Below are 15,666 nucleotides of genomic sequence, written 5' to 3' on the forward strand. Positions count from 1 at the left end.
TTGGGGACAGTTACATTTTGGCATTTTGAAATGTACTTTTGCTCTTCTTACTGGCTTGACACGGTTTTGAAGAGCTGAATTGTAAAAATTATTCCTAATAATTTTAAGAAAAAGCACTAGGAATACTGGTGCAGTTTCCAAAAAGATAGAGGTGACGTGGGTGACATGGGTGACATTAATTTGGAGAGAAGAATGCCTGCCTGGAATACCCACGAGCCCTGTGGAGGTTTGTTTGCAGATAGATAAAAAGATCACAGAAAGGGCCCGGAGAGATAGCACAGCGGCCCATCCAGGATCAAAGGTGGTTGGTTTGAATCCCGGTGTCCCATATGGTCCCCTGTGCCTGCCAGGAGCTATTTCTGAGCAGACAGCCAGGAGTAACCCCTGAGCACCGCCGGGTGTGGCCCAAAAACCAAAAAGAAAAAAAGAAAAAAAAAAAAAAAGATCACAAAAAGTCACCAAAAAGCGTGATTTGGGAAGTTGGGTTTTTTTGAGACTGTAGAAAAGTTGTACAAACAAATCTCCTCTGTTCCATACAAACTGTAAGGGAGCTGTGGTAGACCCAGGGCCTTTGTCCATGCTGGTTTCTCCATAAAAGTGCCCTTGAATCTATGGGGAAAGGTAGAGTTTTTGATGAGGTTTGCTCTTTGCCCGAAGAACTAGCTGCTATTTACTACTCTGTAAAACTTCCTGTGAACATCCTGTCATCTAAGAAGCCTTCCGGGATTCCCTCTTCCCCTGCACTCCTAACTCAGTAGCCCCTGTCCCTACTTCATCACCACAGTCATTTAGGAAAATGCAAATCCAGTGGCTCAGGCAAGGAGTGGTGAAGGGTAAAGACCAACAGGTGGGACTTACAGAGAGCTTCACTCAGTTCTCCTTCTTCACCCCTGTTGTGTATGTAAAATATTTTAGGGGATTATTATGTTACTGACCCTAACCTGATCGGTGATTGTGCCCTACCCTAGGGTATGACCTGGCATTCTGCCCCCAGATCAGCGTCAGTAACATAATAATCCCCTAAAATATTTACATACACAACACATCCCCAGCCCCCGTGCCACCAGAGAACATGAGAACAATGTCACCAGTTCTTCCAAGTATTGCCAAGGTCCAGATAACTAGGGTCTTAACTGCCATCTTCCTAGTTTAGAGAACAATACCCAAACAAAAAATATCTGAAAGACATGTTTATTTTGTTCTGTTTAAAAAAAAAAAAAACAAGTCTAAAACTTCTTAAAAAATATAAAACTTACAGGCTAAGTTTTATCAGTCCACACATATAACTCATCAATTTAAAAGTTCCATTAAGAAGGGAAAGCCATATGTTGAGACTCCAGAGCCTGAAATAAACTAGATGCTTATGAAATGTCTCTGGATTCAATGAGCTGGTGTGCATGTTTTGCAGGCTGGGGGCTTCAATTTAATCCCTGGTACCAAATGTTCTTCCAAGACTCCAAGTACAGAGCTAGGAGTAACCCCCAAGCACCACTGAGGGTTGTAAAAAATTGTCTCTGAAACAGTGAGCAAAGAAGGGACCAGAGCAATGGCACAGCAGCAGGGCGTTTGCCTTGCACACAGCTGACCCAGGATGGACTGCAGTTTGATCCCCCAGAATCCCATATGGCCCCCTAAGCCAGGAGTGATTTCTGAGCACATAGCCAGGAGTAATTCTGAGCATCACCAGGTGTGGCCCAAAAATAAAATTAAAAAGATAAATAAATAAAAAGAATGGGCAAAGGAAGGAACATATGGGCAAGCACATAGGTCTTACATCGACATCATCATCAAAAATCCCCAAACTGATAAGAGTATTCCCCAAAATATTACAAGCATGTGATCCTGGGCAGGTCAGTCTTTAGAAACTGTTCCTATTCTGCTCAGAAAGCAAATAAGGCAAGTGTTCTCATACAGGACTGTACTAAATTCATTTTATTAGATTCATTTGACTGTTTATCCACTTATGACTGGCAATTGCTATCTCTGACAGTTCCCTTTCCTAGCTGTTCAGTTACTTGCAAGGGAGGAGTCCCTATTGCACTATTTCCTTTTGGCTTCACTGGGATGAAAGAGAGGCCAACCCTAAACCAAATCTAGGCATCAACCTGTGAGATTGTCCAGGTCAGCTGCTAGAACAGATGTGTAGGGCACAGTCCCAGCTCTTTGGCAGCTGTGAGTGTCACTGTTGTTGCTGAAATACAAGCGCCACCTGCGTTCCACTGAGGCACATGTGGTGGGTCATTGTGAGAGTAAAAGAGGGGTGTTCCCCAAAGCCCACACTTGACTTTCTAACGCATCTGTTTGTTTGCAGGAGCCTCCGACATGCCAACACAATTCCTCAGCCCCCACATGTGCAGTCTGCATCCCTTCCTATTTATTACACTGTCTCCAACTGAACAGCCAGGGAAGAAAAAAAATTTGTAATGTCAACAAAACTAAACAGCATTCTTAATGAGGAGGCACCAACACATGGCAAAATTTCGGAACATCTAAAGATAGGAGTGAAAGAGACTTTCTTTCCTAACTGCCTCTAGGCTGCATTGGTATTGATGGATTTATCACTATATTTGTAGTTGGCTCAGTCACATGTTACAGAGAGTCATGAATTTCTCAGTTCAGAGCATGAATTTCTTGCAGTACTAAATTTTAGCAAAATGGTATCTGAGGTTCTAATTCCCACTTAAGAATTTCAGTTGAGGGCCCGGAGAGATAGCACAGTGGTGTTTGCCTTGCAAGCAGCCGATCCAGGACCAAAGGTGGTTGGTTCGAATCCCGGTGTCCCATATGGTCCCCCGTGCCTGCCAGGAGCTATTTCTGAGCAGACAGCCAGGAGTAACCCCTGAGCACCGCCGGGTGTGGCCCAAAAACCAAAAAAAAAAAAAAAAAAAAAAGAATTTCAGTTGAGGCCAGGAAAGATAGTTCAAAGGTTAAGGCACTTATCTTACATACAGCTGACCCAGTTCAATAACTGGACTTCATATGATCCTGAGTACCACTAGGAGTGAGCCCTGAGCCAGGAGTAAGGCCTGTGTTCCATCCATTGGGGCCCCTCCCCGCAAGAAAAGAGTTTCTCACTTTCTATTATTTCTATGTAGTTAGCTTAGTACTATCATTTGGCATTATCCTGAACGGAGAAATGAAATTTGCTTTCATTCCTAGAAGGATTTTCTTTGCTAGAATCATGGTCTAATGCTTAATGTGATTATAGTAACTAACCCTAATCAGCTGGAACTAAGAACAAATAAATTATATTACTTAACAACAAAGTCAGCTGCTAAAACACCTGAAAATACGATTGGTTCTCCAGAAGTTTTCTTCCACATGACTTTAGGAAATACCAACCATAATATCTTTGGACATAGAAACATGCAGAATAAAAACCAGTGTGGGGAGAGAGGGGGAGAAATAGTCTAACAGGATAGTACAGAGGCTTACATAGTTAAGAGTAACTCCTGAGGGGCACAGGAAGTCACCCCCAAGCAAGCAAACAAAAAACAATAGCAACAACAAAAAACCACCTTTGGAAGGAACTAAATGCCTTTTTCAGGCAGACTATTTTTTATCTAGCCAAAGTAGTGGAATGATGAAGACCATTGGCTTGAGTTAGAGATGACACGGTGTTATGTTGATTTTATTTATCTATGAAGTAGATGTAATTATTTCTTGATATTTGTACATAGTGATAACGAGGTTATGCAATCAACTTAGAACACATCTGGTAAGGTCAATGTTCAAAACCAGATTATCCTTTTTCATTTTAATCTTTTTTTTTTTTTAATTTTTGGCCTTACTAGCAGTATTCAGAGGCTGCTCCAGGAATGATATGCTGAAGTCAATCAGTAGAGAGTTCAGGAGACTATGAGGTGCCAGAGATCCTGCATGCAAACCATGTCTTCCTGCCTTGGGCAATCTCTTTGTCCCTCTGAGAGATTCTTAACTATACAGACCTTTAATGCTATGAAGTCATTTCAGGGATGAGAATTTGGCTTATCAGAAAGAAAAACCTACCTTTGAAGAAATTTTCCTCAAAATTACAGAAAAAGAAATCAAACCAATCATAGCTTAAAAACTCTCACAATTCTAAATAGATACCAATGTCTTCTCACAGTGGGTAGGCCACTGTGTGGAAGAAATTAATGGATAGCGGGCCATCCAACCTATTCAATATTTTGCACAAAGATCTTCTCTTGACATCTGCCCTAAACTATACATTTTAGAAAGAAACCTTTCTGAAATTCCCTCTCTGAGTATAGCTCCGAGTCTTTTCAAGAGCATAGGCAATAGAACCCACGAAAACAACTTGTTTTAAAAAGCAGCTTTGGGAAACTACATTCAGTACACCATCTTGAATGATGAGGCTAAAATGGTACTGTTCAAATGCAATTCAGTTCTCCACCTTTTCAATATATTTCCTGCTCTGAACCAATGTATGGCAGGTATGCAGAGCTTAGACACACAAAGGGCACCCTTTGCAAAAAAGAGATAAGCTAACTGCAAGTTGATCTTGGTGATTTTGTCTTTATTAGCTACCCCACAAATTTCTTGTCCCAAAGCACTTCATACCTGTTTCTGACTAGCTGCATAATAACAGTGCTGTGGATTTTAGTGCCTACATCTTTTCAAGGCACATCTTTACAAGGTGCATCTAAAAGAGATCTGCAGTAATTGACCTAGATACAGTGGTCCTCAAACTTTTTAAACGGGGGGCCAGTTCACTGTCCCTCAGACTGTTGGGGGCCAAACTGTAGTAAAAACAAAAATTATGAACAAATTCCTATGTACACTGCATATATCTTATTTTGAAGTGAAGAAACAAAACGGGAACAAAAACAATATGTGGCCCGTGGGCCGTGGTTTGGGCCATAGTTTCACAGCTTACAGTATCTTCAAATCAACTTGTCATACATTCTTTTAGCTGCCTATAAAAGTATTGCTTAAACAATTTCTAGTGGGGCTCTGTATGTATTCAGCTGGCCAAAAAATATTTGAGTTGTCTACTTGTATTTTTTAATTTGGGCTAAATGCGAAGTCATGAGACTAACGAATGGCCTCCAGATGTGTACCCTTTAGGAAATATACTCTTAATTCACTGACTCCAGTGGCATGAAACAGTTAAAAGAGTATAAGTAGGGTTGCACATCCACCTGCGGTCAATGTTAAACAGGAATGAAGAGCTAGATGCTTCAGTCAATTGTTCTGTCTCTACTTCAGCAATTTAGGAGATAGGCATTTCAGAAAGAGAAGTCCAAGAAGGAAGGCAACCCCATCAGACTTCTTATGAGAAAGAAATCGACTTCATTGTTATTAGAGAGCTAGGGCATGTCTGCTGTAGCAGCTAACAAAGCTTCCACTAATTCAAACAAACTGAGTTAATGAGCCAGCCCATTGGCTTCAAAGTACTTTTGGGAGGGAGGCAGAAAGGAGGGGCTGAGTAATATTTTTGACCTAGTTACTTAATGCTTCTCTAGAATTGCCTGTAGCCCAGGAGGAATATCACCCAAGCCAATTTCATTCACTTTTTATAATCACCCAAAATGGTTCTGCTCAGTTGGTTCAACTATATTGAGAATATCTTCCATTCAAAATAAATGCCTTTTAATTTATATCTGTGGTAAGTAATTTGTTCAACTGAGATCATGCAGATCAATAAACCCTGGAAAGAAATTCTAAAGATTATTTTCAAGCAGTGATGTTTAAGCAGTAGATATGTGACTGGATATTGTATATAGTGATAAAAAAATATGTGATCACACTATGGGGCAATAGTAACTTAGACTAAAAGTCTGATCTTTATTAAAGAAAAAATATCTGGGCCAGAGAGATAATCCAATGAGCTAGGCACCAACTTGCATGCATCCAACTTGGGCTAATTGCCCTATATCATTCTCTCAGTACCACCAGGAGTGATCCCTGAGCACAGATTTATAAGTATACCCTGACCACTGAAAGTGTGACCCTCAAGCAAAAATAACCACGTATAGCCCCTGAGCCAGCCAGGAGTAATTCCTAAGTGCAGAGCCAGGAGTAACATCTGAGCACAGCTAGGTATGGCCCAAACAAACTTTTTCTTAGACACACCAAGACTCAGAGTTAAACCAAAGATAGTACAATTCTTATCTGCAAATTCAATGTGTATCAGCTCACAACTAATTCTCAAATAAGTCCTAAAATACAATTCATCACTATTTTTAATAGGGGGTACACCAACATTGCTTAACAAATCTGGGGCCATTCTAACAATGAAAGTACTTGGTCTGGAGGTACAGGCCTGGCAATTAGTGCTTAGACTTAGGCAACACCTGACTGTTCAGGGACCAGTCTAGTACTGGTGGTAAGTAAGGCTCAGGGCCTAGGCATGTGTATAGTCACTTATTTTGTCACCTTGGGTATTACTGTTTGAAAGATGGATTTGTAAGAACTGGAGATGTGGCTCGAAAAGACTGAGTATATGAACTGCATGTGGAAGGCCTAGACTTGACATGTAGCATTACATAGTCCACCAAGGATCAAGATAAGTAGTCCTTGACACTGACAGGTGTGGCCCCCAAATAAATATTAAAAATGGATTTATTATGAATAAGATATTATAGAATATCAGGGGGTACATATAGCTTTATGCCTTTATATGCAGAATTTTATGAAATTATTTATTTGGGGTTTCCAAAGTAGGTCTCAGAGGTACCTGAAGCCACCTAGCAACTAGAGCTACCCCAAATAGAGCTTGGGAGAACTACAAGGTGACAGGAATTCAAACTTGGGCCTCCACAATCAACCATGTGCTCCAGTTACTTTGAGGCATCTTACTGATCCCCTAAATCTCTCGATGCACACACCATACTGCCACAAAGTTCCATGAACTGTTCCTTCTGGTCCTTTAGCCACACTAACCTACAAGGACTTCAGGCAATAGGGTCAGCCTGAAATCTACATCCTCCTTGCATGATGACAGCTACTGACTTTTAGCGCCTACATGGACAACAGCTCCATCAGGTTTTTTCCTGATACGTTCTCTTTCCAGACTTGGCTGAAATGTGACATGTGAGCTGTTCTCTTCACCATTTGGACTTGTTCCTCTAAACTTTCCTCAGTTACATTCACTCATCTGTCTCTCCCAATGTCCTGGGAGGTCTCGTCTGTCATCTCCAGGATGTAGGAAAGCACTGAGAGCACTGTGAGAGGTCAGTCTACTACTCAGGCCAAAGAAAAACTGCTTGATAGTTGGAAAGTATAATGGCTGAACATTCCAAACTGCCATATGTACCAATAATCCTGAAGCAGAGATGGAACTATAAGTGCCCCCTATTTATCCCATCTAAGACACAGGACCTCAAGAGTCCTAATTAGTGCCCAGGCTGAGCTCATAGGTCCACCTCACTTCTTTATCATGATTTTTTTCTTTGTGCTCTCTAGGACAAAAACTCTGTTCTCCTTGATTCCAAGTTACCAGTTTCTTTGGAAATGACACTGGACTCTTCTGTCTGCCTGGCATTGCTTCCAGTGCCATCTTTCCAGCCATGATGAGCCCTGTGGGAAAGCACCCCGTGATTAACCCTAATAATGCATGTGGTTTCAATAGTAAAGACCTCACAGAGGGCCCCTGAGTTAAAGGGATGACCCAGGCTAACCAGTCTTGAACCTTCTCACCACAAAAACACTCTGGAGAAGGAGATGAGATTGCATGCTGGAGGTGACCTCAAACCATTACAGAAATTCCTCTTTCTCTAATGTGGGTAGTGGAAGAGATGTAAGTCCAATATGGATCAGAGGTCCAAATGGAAATAGTCAGAGGCCTTTGGAAAAATCCCCCCAAATCGCCCAAAATTTGCAGATTCCAGCGAATGAGATACACAAACCAACTTGTGAATCCAACTTAGCCTGATACATTTCGGTGTTTCAATTCTGTGAATCAACAAATTTTTTTTGGTTTTGTGTATGTGTGTGTTTGTGTACCTTCTTGTGTACAACACATTTTGAAAATATTTTATTTTATTTTATTTTATTTTGGGGGGGGGTTGGGCCACACCTGGTAACGCTCAGGGGTTACTCTTGGCTATGTGCTCAGAAGTTGCTCCTGGCTTGGGGGACCATATGGGACACCGGGGGATCGAACCGCGGTCCGTCCAAGGCTAGCGCAGGCAAGGCAGGCACCTTACCTTTAGCACCACCGCCCGGCCCTTGAAAATATTTTAATCAATACAAAAGGGTGCTTTCTGACCAACATAGAAGCCAGAGTATTTTGCACACTGTTTTGCTCACAATATACACCAAGCAGTGTTTGTTCCCTTTCACGGTCAGAGAAAACAGGTGAATCCCACAGTTGGCCTGGCCCACTAACTCCATGCACCATTTGACCTGGCTTAACATCACTCAAGTTCCTCTTCTACAGTGTAGAGGTATGAAGCACTTATTTGGGTTGTTAAATAAGCCTGAGTATTTTTAGATTTTGTAGTTAGTTAGTTTTTGCTCTCAGGCATTACTCCTGGCTCTGTGCTCATAAACAACTCCTGGCAGGCTCAGGAAACAATGTGGAATGCCAGGGATCGAACCCTGGTCAACTGTGTGCAAGGCAAAGAAAGGCCCTTCCCCACTGTGCTATCACTTGAAGCCTCTTCTCCCTCTCACCTCCCAACCCCAAGTATTGAATGGAGACAATCCCATGTTCCAAATACATTTACAACAGGACCCTGGGAAAGTTAATAGACCTTCAGATTCTGGGTCCTCTATGAGATTGGGTTTTACCCAAGTGCTTGGCATAGTGCCTGGGAGTACAAAAAGACTCTGAATACTAGCGAGCACTACATTTATCTATAATAAACATTCACGGCAATGCAGAACTCATGAGAATAGACAGTTCAATGGGTTGTGTAAGTGAGATGCATGCAGGAGATCAGGGTTTGAACCTTGGAACCATATGGCCCTCTGAGCACCACCAGAAGTGATTCTCCCAAGCATAAAGCTGGGAGCAGCTCAGTACCCTGAGCAATGCCATGTATAGATTTTTTTTTCTCCCACCTCCCAAAGAATTCAATGACATCAGGCTTATTTTATTATTATTTTTCAAACCATTAAATTCCAATGACAGGAAGTGAAAATACTATAGGGGTTCCACATGGCCACCCCAGGAAGGTCCTGGGTTTGTACCAGGCACACCTAAGGGAACAGACTAAACCATTTCAATGCTTTGCTTCTATTAAGTCTGTTCAATCAGCTGCTCTTACTGAGTCTCAAAAAGCAAGAGAGGATTTTTGTTCTAGTTTCAAAACCTCATGGCCAAAGGGACATGCACAGCTTTTCTGCATTCCCTCAATTTTCTGTGTGAGTTCTCCAGTGCTTTTTTTCACACTAATGATTTTTTATAAAAGGTGAACAGAAAAAAAAAGTTCCTGTCCCTCCAGGCTTTTCTCATGCACAGCCAATTCATTTGTCCTAATGCTAAGTCAATTTTTTTCCTTGCGCTGGAAGAAATTTTCTGCTTCTCCCTTTTGTGAAGCAGCACAAAAAGTTTGATAAGGACTGAGTGACAGATGGCTCCATGGAACGGAGTCTATGCTTTGCATGCAGGAGCCCTACTTCAATCCCTGATCCTACATAGTTCCTACAAGCATTGCTAGAAGTAGCCTGGGATGTCCCTGAGCACTGATGGGTATGAGTCCCTGAAGTTTGAGGAACTAGAGATAGAGTGTAGAGTTTTTCTTTTGGTGGGTTTTATTTATTTTGGCAGGGGGCACACCTGGCGTCACTCAGAAGTTACTCCTGGTTCTGCGCTCATAAATTGTTCCTGGCTGGGGACATATAGGATGCAAGCACAGTTTAAGGTGCTTGCGTAGAGCTAATCCTGGTTCTACTTCAGCACCACATATGCTCCTCCCCCAGAGTATTGCTGGGTATAGCTAGAGAGGTCTACAAGCGCTGCCAGGAGTTGTCCCTAAGCACTGAACCAGCAGTAGCCCCTGATAGCTGAAAGATATGGTTCCAAAACACAAAAACAATGGGGCAGCATTAATTTCCTTTGCTGGAGCAGGCTAGTAATCTCTGTGACTGCAGATCCGAGCAGCACATGTCCTTGGACCCTAACACCAAACCCCTGGCATGGCCATCAAGCCTGATCACCACTTGGAGACCACAAACCACAAAACATGATAAAAACCAAATAAGCTTTTGGTAAAGGCTTCTATCCGGGTCTATGAGACATAGTTTAAGGCTCTGATTACTTTTATTTTTCAAGATCCTGTTAGTTGAAAGCTGGGGAAAGAGCTCATTGGGCTGAAACATAATGCTTTTCATGTGGAAGCCTCACAGTTCATTTCCTTGTACTATATGGTTCCCTGAGCACTGAGATGGGAGTAGTCCAAACATTCTCACACCCAATAAAAGCAAAAAAGCAAAATTAAAGTTCTGACCAAACAAAAGTTTGAAAATATACTAATAAATTCATGTATTTAAAACATTATAAATACATTTTAATTGTGAAGTATTAATACTAGTACATATTTTCCATTTTGACCAAGTTTTGTTGTTGTTGTTGTTGTTTTGGTTTTTGGACTAGACCTGGCAGTACTCAGGGGTTATTCCTGGCTCTGCACTCAGAAATCGCTCCTGACAGGCTCAAGGGATCACATGGGATCAAACTTGGGTCTTCAAACTTGGATCTATCCCAGGTTGGCCACATGCAAGGCAAACACACTAATGCTGTGTGCTATTGCTCAGGCTTCTGGACCAGGATTTTTAACAATATAAAGTGGTGATGCTATCTCTAAGGAGTAAGTGGAAGAAACTTATTCCTTACACAGCCCTTGTGATGAATCACTGGGTATCCAGTCTACTTAACTGTGTGATCTGAAGTTCTTGGACAGAGCAGCTTGTTCTGGGCAGGGCAGAGCATAGAAGACTAAGATGAGCCAATCAGACACTACCCTGCAGTTATTTTCCTAGAACTGCTAAGAACAAGGCACCTCATTTTAGGGGCTTCTGAGCTCAGGTGGTCCATATTGGGGCAGCTGAGGACCTCTCTGTCTCTTGTTCCACACCCAAAGGTGTTCAGGGGTTACTTTTGGCTCTGCTCCAGAAACCAAATGGGATTGCTGGGAATTAAACCTGGGTTGGCTGTGTGCATGGCAAGTACCCCACTAGCTGTACTCCAGCCCCTTTTAGGGAGAGTTTTGTGGCCACAATCAACTGCAAAAGAAGACTGAAGAGATTGTTTGATGGGCCAGATTGATAGTACAGTGGGTTGAGCGCTTGCCTTGCATGTGGCTGACTTATGTTTGGTCCCTGGCATCCTATCTAATCTCCAGGTCCTGTCAGGAGTGATTCCTGAGCTAGCAAAGAGTCAGTGTAAGGTGTGATTCAAAAACAAAAAGAGATGGGCTTATTGACCTTTAGTCACTCTACAAAGCAGGTAAAGGACAGTAGACAGACTCAGTTAATAGGTCCAGACAAATATCATTTATCAACTTATTTTTCTTGGGGCAGAGATGACAGAGATGACCTTTTGTGTTCAAAAGCTCTTATCTAAAACACATGTAATTCTTGTTCAAGTTGGTCTGTGGCATTAATGTTTTACTGTTAAGATGTCTGAGAAAACCTGAGATGATCTTTCCATATCCCTTTGCTCCAATCTACTGAGGATCTACTCTGATCCTTCAAAATATATCTCTGTCCCATTGATTCCCATCTCCAACATGGCAACCCTTCTCTGAGGTATCATCATCTCCTACTTTGGATTAATTCAGTCCCATCCTGCCTGGTCTTGCTGTCCCTGCCCTTCCTCCATCTCTTTGCAACACAGCCACTAAGGAAGTCTGATGGCAGATCTTAATACTCTTCTGTGCAAAACCTGACTCAAAAATAAAGAACAGTGAATTTATAATGGCTCTCATGCTGAATATAATCCAACCCCTATCTATATCCTGTTTCTTTCTGGATTCTGCACCTCCATCTACCGTTTATTCTTCAGAGCTCCAACCACAATGACTTCTTGTTAGTCAGGAAATGGCTTCACACTGGCAATTTCTTCTGCTTGAAATTTGCTCCAGTTGAAGCCACTTAACTTCCTTCTCCTTTAGTATTTTGCTCAAATATTAGGCCTTTAGCTATTCCACCTCTAAACCCTAGCAAACCTTTCTGTTTCTTGACTTTATTTTCTTTTTTTTTTTTTTTTTTTTTTTTGGTGGTTTTTGGGTCACACCCACCAGTGCTCAGGGGTTATTCCTGGCTCCAGGCTCAGAAATTGCTCCTGGCAGGCACGGGGGACCATATGGGGCGCCGGGATTCGAACCGATGACCTCCTGCATGAAAGGCAAACGCCTTACCTCCATGCTATCTCTCCGGCCCCCTTTAAAATATGGAACGCTTCACGAATTTGCGTGTCATCCTTGCGCAGGGGCCATGCTAATCTTCTCTGTATCGTTCCAATTTTAGTATATGTGCTGCCGAAGCGAGCACGACTTTATTTTCTATAATATACATAATACCATCTGAAATGTATACATTTTATTTATTTCCTTATTGCTTCTCTCCGCCACTACGGTGTAAAACCATAATTCAATGATATTTTTTGTTTATTTTGTCCACATTATCATTATTGTTGCTATTATTGTTTTGCATTATGGGGAATAAAGCTATATATGCAAGGCAAAAGATCTATAGCTGATATCCTAGGCCCTTAGTTTGCTCAGTTTTGTCTCACCAGCTCCTAGCACAATGTTCCTTCACATAGATTGGGACTCTAAAATAAATAAAAAGGGGGGAGGAAGGAATAACTTGATCCATTTTCATAACGAAGGAAGCTTGTTAAAGAAAGGGCAGAAACATTTGAAGAAGTGAAGGCAGCCAGGCCAGCCAAGTGGGCCAGTTGGCCTTGAGTTCATTCAACTAAGCAGGGCTGAAGGAAATACTTCTAAATAGAAGCTGCAGGCTTCCCATGGGAACCAGGGAACCAGTTCAAGAACTATCACAACATAAGGATGGCTTCCAGTCAGCTATTTTTTCCCTTATGCATATTAAATGTCATATAATCTGCTCATTTCCCCCTCATTGCCCAGTTTTAAGCAAATGGCTAAGAAAACAATTAAAAATTAAAGAGCAAGAGGAGTTAAGTGTTGAAAACAAAGCGAAACATGTTCTCAGAGAACTTGAAACTGCTGGGAAATGTGTCAGAAGTCATCATGCCAGTTCAGAAACGATTAAAGTTCACTGTGGGACTTGAAGGTTGCAAGCTGCTGGGCTGGGATTTGAACCTGAATTTCCCTGACTCCCAGCCACAGCCCTATCACATCCTTAAAGCCCAGGAGCTCACCCTTGGTGCCTGATCTTAACCATGCTGGCCCTCTTTCATATACAGGTGAGTCTCCCAGGTGTTGAAACACTGAAATGGTTTTTACCTGCATTGATGCCAAAGTCGTGGTTCTCCTTTCCATGGGCTGGATGTTCCCAGGGCAGCATGCTGAGCTCACAGCAGGACCTCCTGGCTCCCTCCCCTTCCTCCCTTCCAAGAGCCCACAGACCTACTCACCTCCAGTAAACTAGCACAGCAATGAGAAGGACGAGGCACACAAAGGTCAAGGCTGATACCACAATCAGAGGGATGATCCATTCCATCCTGCCTGGAGAAGTGCGGCTTATCCCAGAGGTGTTCTTTTCTTCTGCAAAAGAAACCAGGCCAATTAAGGGCACAGCAGTGAGCGAGTGGGGCAGGAGCCAGAGCATGAGGCAGAATTCTGCTCCCATTTGGAAAGGGTTTGAGTTCTGCAGAATGAAGCACATAGATTGGTACTTTAATGAAGCTCTCAATGCTCTGTGCTGCCTGACAGCAGGTGTGGGCCAGTCAGCACTGCTTCCCCTGAAGTCCTGACCCAAAGGGGCCTATTATGCAGGGTCCATGTTGCCACTACATGGATGTGCACTCTTTACATATGGTACAGAGGATGTTGTACTGTGCTGAAGACATTCAGTCTTTTTCCAAGGAGAGACAGGCTCTGAGTAGCCCCTCATACCTACTTGGGTTCACATAGCAAGGCAGCACAAATGCACCCCTGGAAAGGACCGGGTGGGGTAGGAATGGGAGGGTGGCATTGTTTTTCTGCAGGCCACTCATGCTCTCTGGTCCATATGGCAGGAGCAGCCAAAGAGGTTTTCCTCAGAGAACCCCAGTTGACTACAGAGCTCATGTAGCTTTTTTTGTCTAATTCCTTCAGGCATATCTGCATCAGGCAACCACCGAGAGGTGCATCAGAAAAAGCATCTCCCTAAAAGAATGATGGTTGGAGGACAGTCCAAATGTGGGCTCCCAGTCTCCTAGAAAGATGGAGTGAAGTATTCAGGCCAAACAAGTGATAGTTCTGTCTGGATCTCAACAGCCATTCTGAACAGGAACAGCAGCATATTCCAGAAGAAGCATCTGGAAGCTTCTGTCTTCAGTAATCACTCCACTCCAGACCCCAAAAGAGCTGATTTATTTGTTCTCAGGGGTAACTCCAAGCTTTGGGCTCGGGAGTGAGCCTTCAATGCTACTCAGGGGAATTCTATGTGGTACAGGGGATTCAAACCACATGCAAGGCAAACACCTTAACCCATGTACTATCTTTTCAGGACCAAAAAATCTGTTTTTTTTTTTACATCTGATCTTCATTTTGGACCCGTTATCTTCCTGAGCTTCTCCTCTGTCTTATCCATCCAGAGATGGAGTCAGTGCTTTATGCTGCTCCAAGTTCACTTCTGCCTCTCAATAGACACAGGTTAGGGTTAGCCAAAGAGAGTTCAGTTCTCTCCAGTCAACCAATATCACATACCTAAGCAGCAGACTCTGTCTCTCAGGATCTGGAATGTTTTCGAGTCTTGGGGAGTCATTTGGCAGAAAACCTTTTTCTTTCTTATACAGTGGGTTAGATCTGGAAACCTCCAGATGGTTCAAATCAAGCATAGGGGCAGGTGGGGCTGGGAGGAGTACAGGTGTGTGGAGGGAATCCAGAGAGGCAGCAGGTGAGAATTCCAAGGGTAACTGGCCAGAGAGCCTTGAAACTGCACATGCAGGGGGCATGCTCAGAACAGTCCTCTGTGCAGAACTGAATTTACATGCAGACAGCCTCTTGTCGCTGTGCAGGAGGGACATTAGGATGTATTTCCACCTGAAGAAGGAGAGCTGGGTAGGAGAAAAAAAAACCCAACTGGGGCCGGGCGGTGGCGCTGGAGGTAAGGTGCCTGCCTTGCCTGCGCTAGCCTAGGACGGACCGCGGTTCGATCCCCCGGCGTCCCATATGGTCCCCCAAGAAGCCAGGAGCAACTTCTGAGCGCATAGCCAGGAGTAACCCCTGAGCGGCACAGGGTGTGGCCCAAAAACCAAAAAAAAAAAAAAAAACCCAACTGGCCTAAAGCAGATTTTTAGTCAAAATTTGCTCCTACGTATCAAAGAAGTGTGTCATGTTTTGCACCAGAGTTCATAGTAGCTATTTGACCTCCATCCCCCTTGGCTGACTCATGCACAGAATCATGAAAACAGAAGGGCCTGGTCACACTCGGCCTGCAGGTAAGACAGATGCAGGCAAACCAGGCTCTTGTTCAAAACCAAAAAAGTACTTCACTGTTCACAGAGCCTTCCTAATAGGATCAAGCCCTTTGCACTGTGGCTCCTACTTCCAGCACCTTCCATCAATCAGCTGCTTGTCAAGC

General features: G+C 43.1%; 1 protein-coding gene and 1 non-coding gene across 3 annotated transcripts in view; both read right to left on the reverse strand.

Moving 5' to 3' along the window:
* Window positions 1-15,666, reverse strand: part of PTPRG (protein tyrosine phosphatase receptor type G) — an 837,085-nt gene that overhangs the window by 74,694 nt on the left and 746,725 nt on the right. For both annotated transcript variants that reach the window (XM_049777272.1, XM_049777271.1), the window contains exon 13: window positions 13,514-13,643. In XM_049777272.1, coding sequence (XP_049633229.1) covers window positions 13,514-13,643 — 130 coding nt within the window. The remainder of the gene's footprint in view (window positions 1-13,513; window positions 13,644-15,666) is intronic.
* Window positions 12,338-12,444, reverse strand: LOC126015003 (U6 spliceosomal RNA). Its single transcript, XR_007497913.1, has one exon. It is a non-coding gene; the product is annotated as a U6 spliceosomal RNA (small nuclear RNA).

Source organism: Suncus etruscus, chromosome 7, assembly GCF_024139225.1.
Source record: "Suncus etruscus isolate mSunEtr1 chromosome 7, mSunEtr1.pri.cur, whole genome shotgun sequence".
Lineage (NCBI taxonomy): Eukaryota > Metazoa > Chordata > Mammalia > Eulipotyphla > Soricidae > Suncus > Suncus etruscus.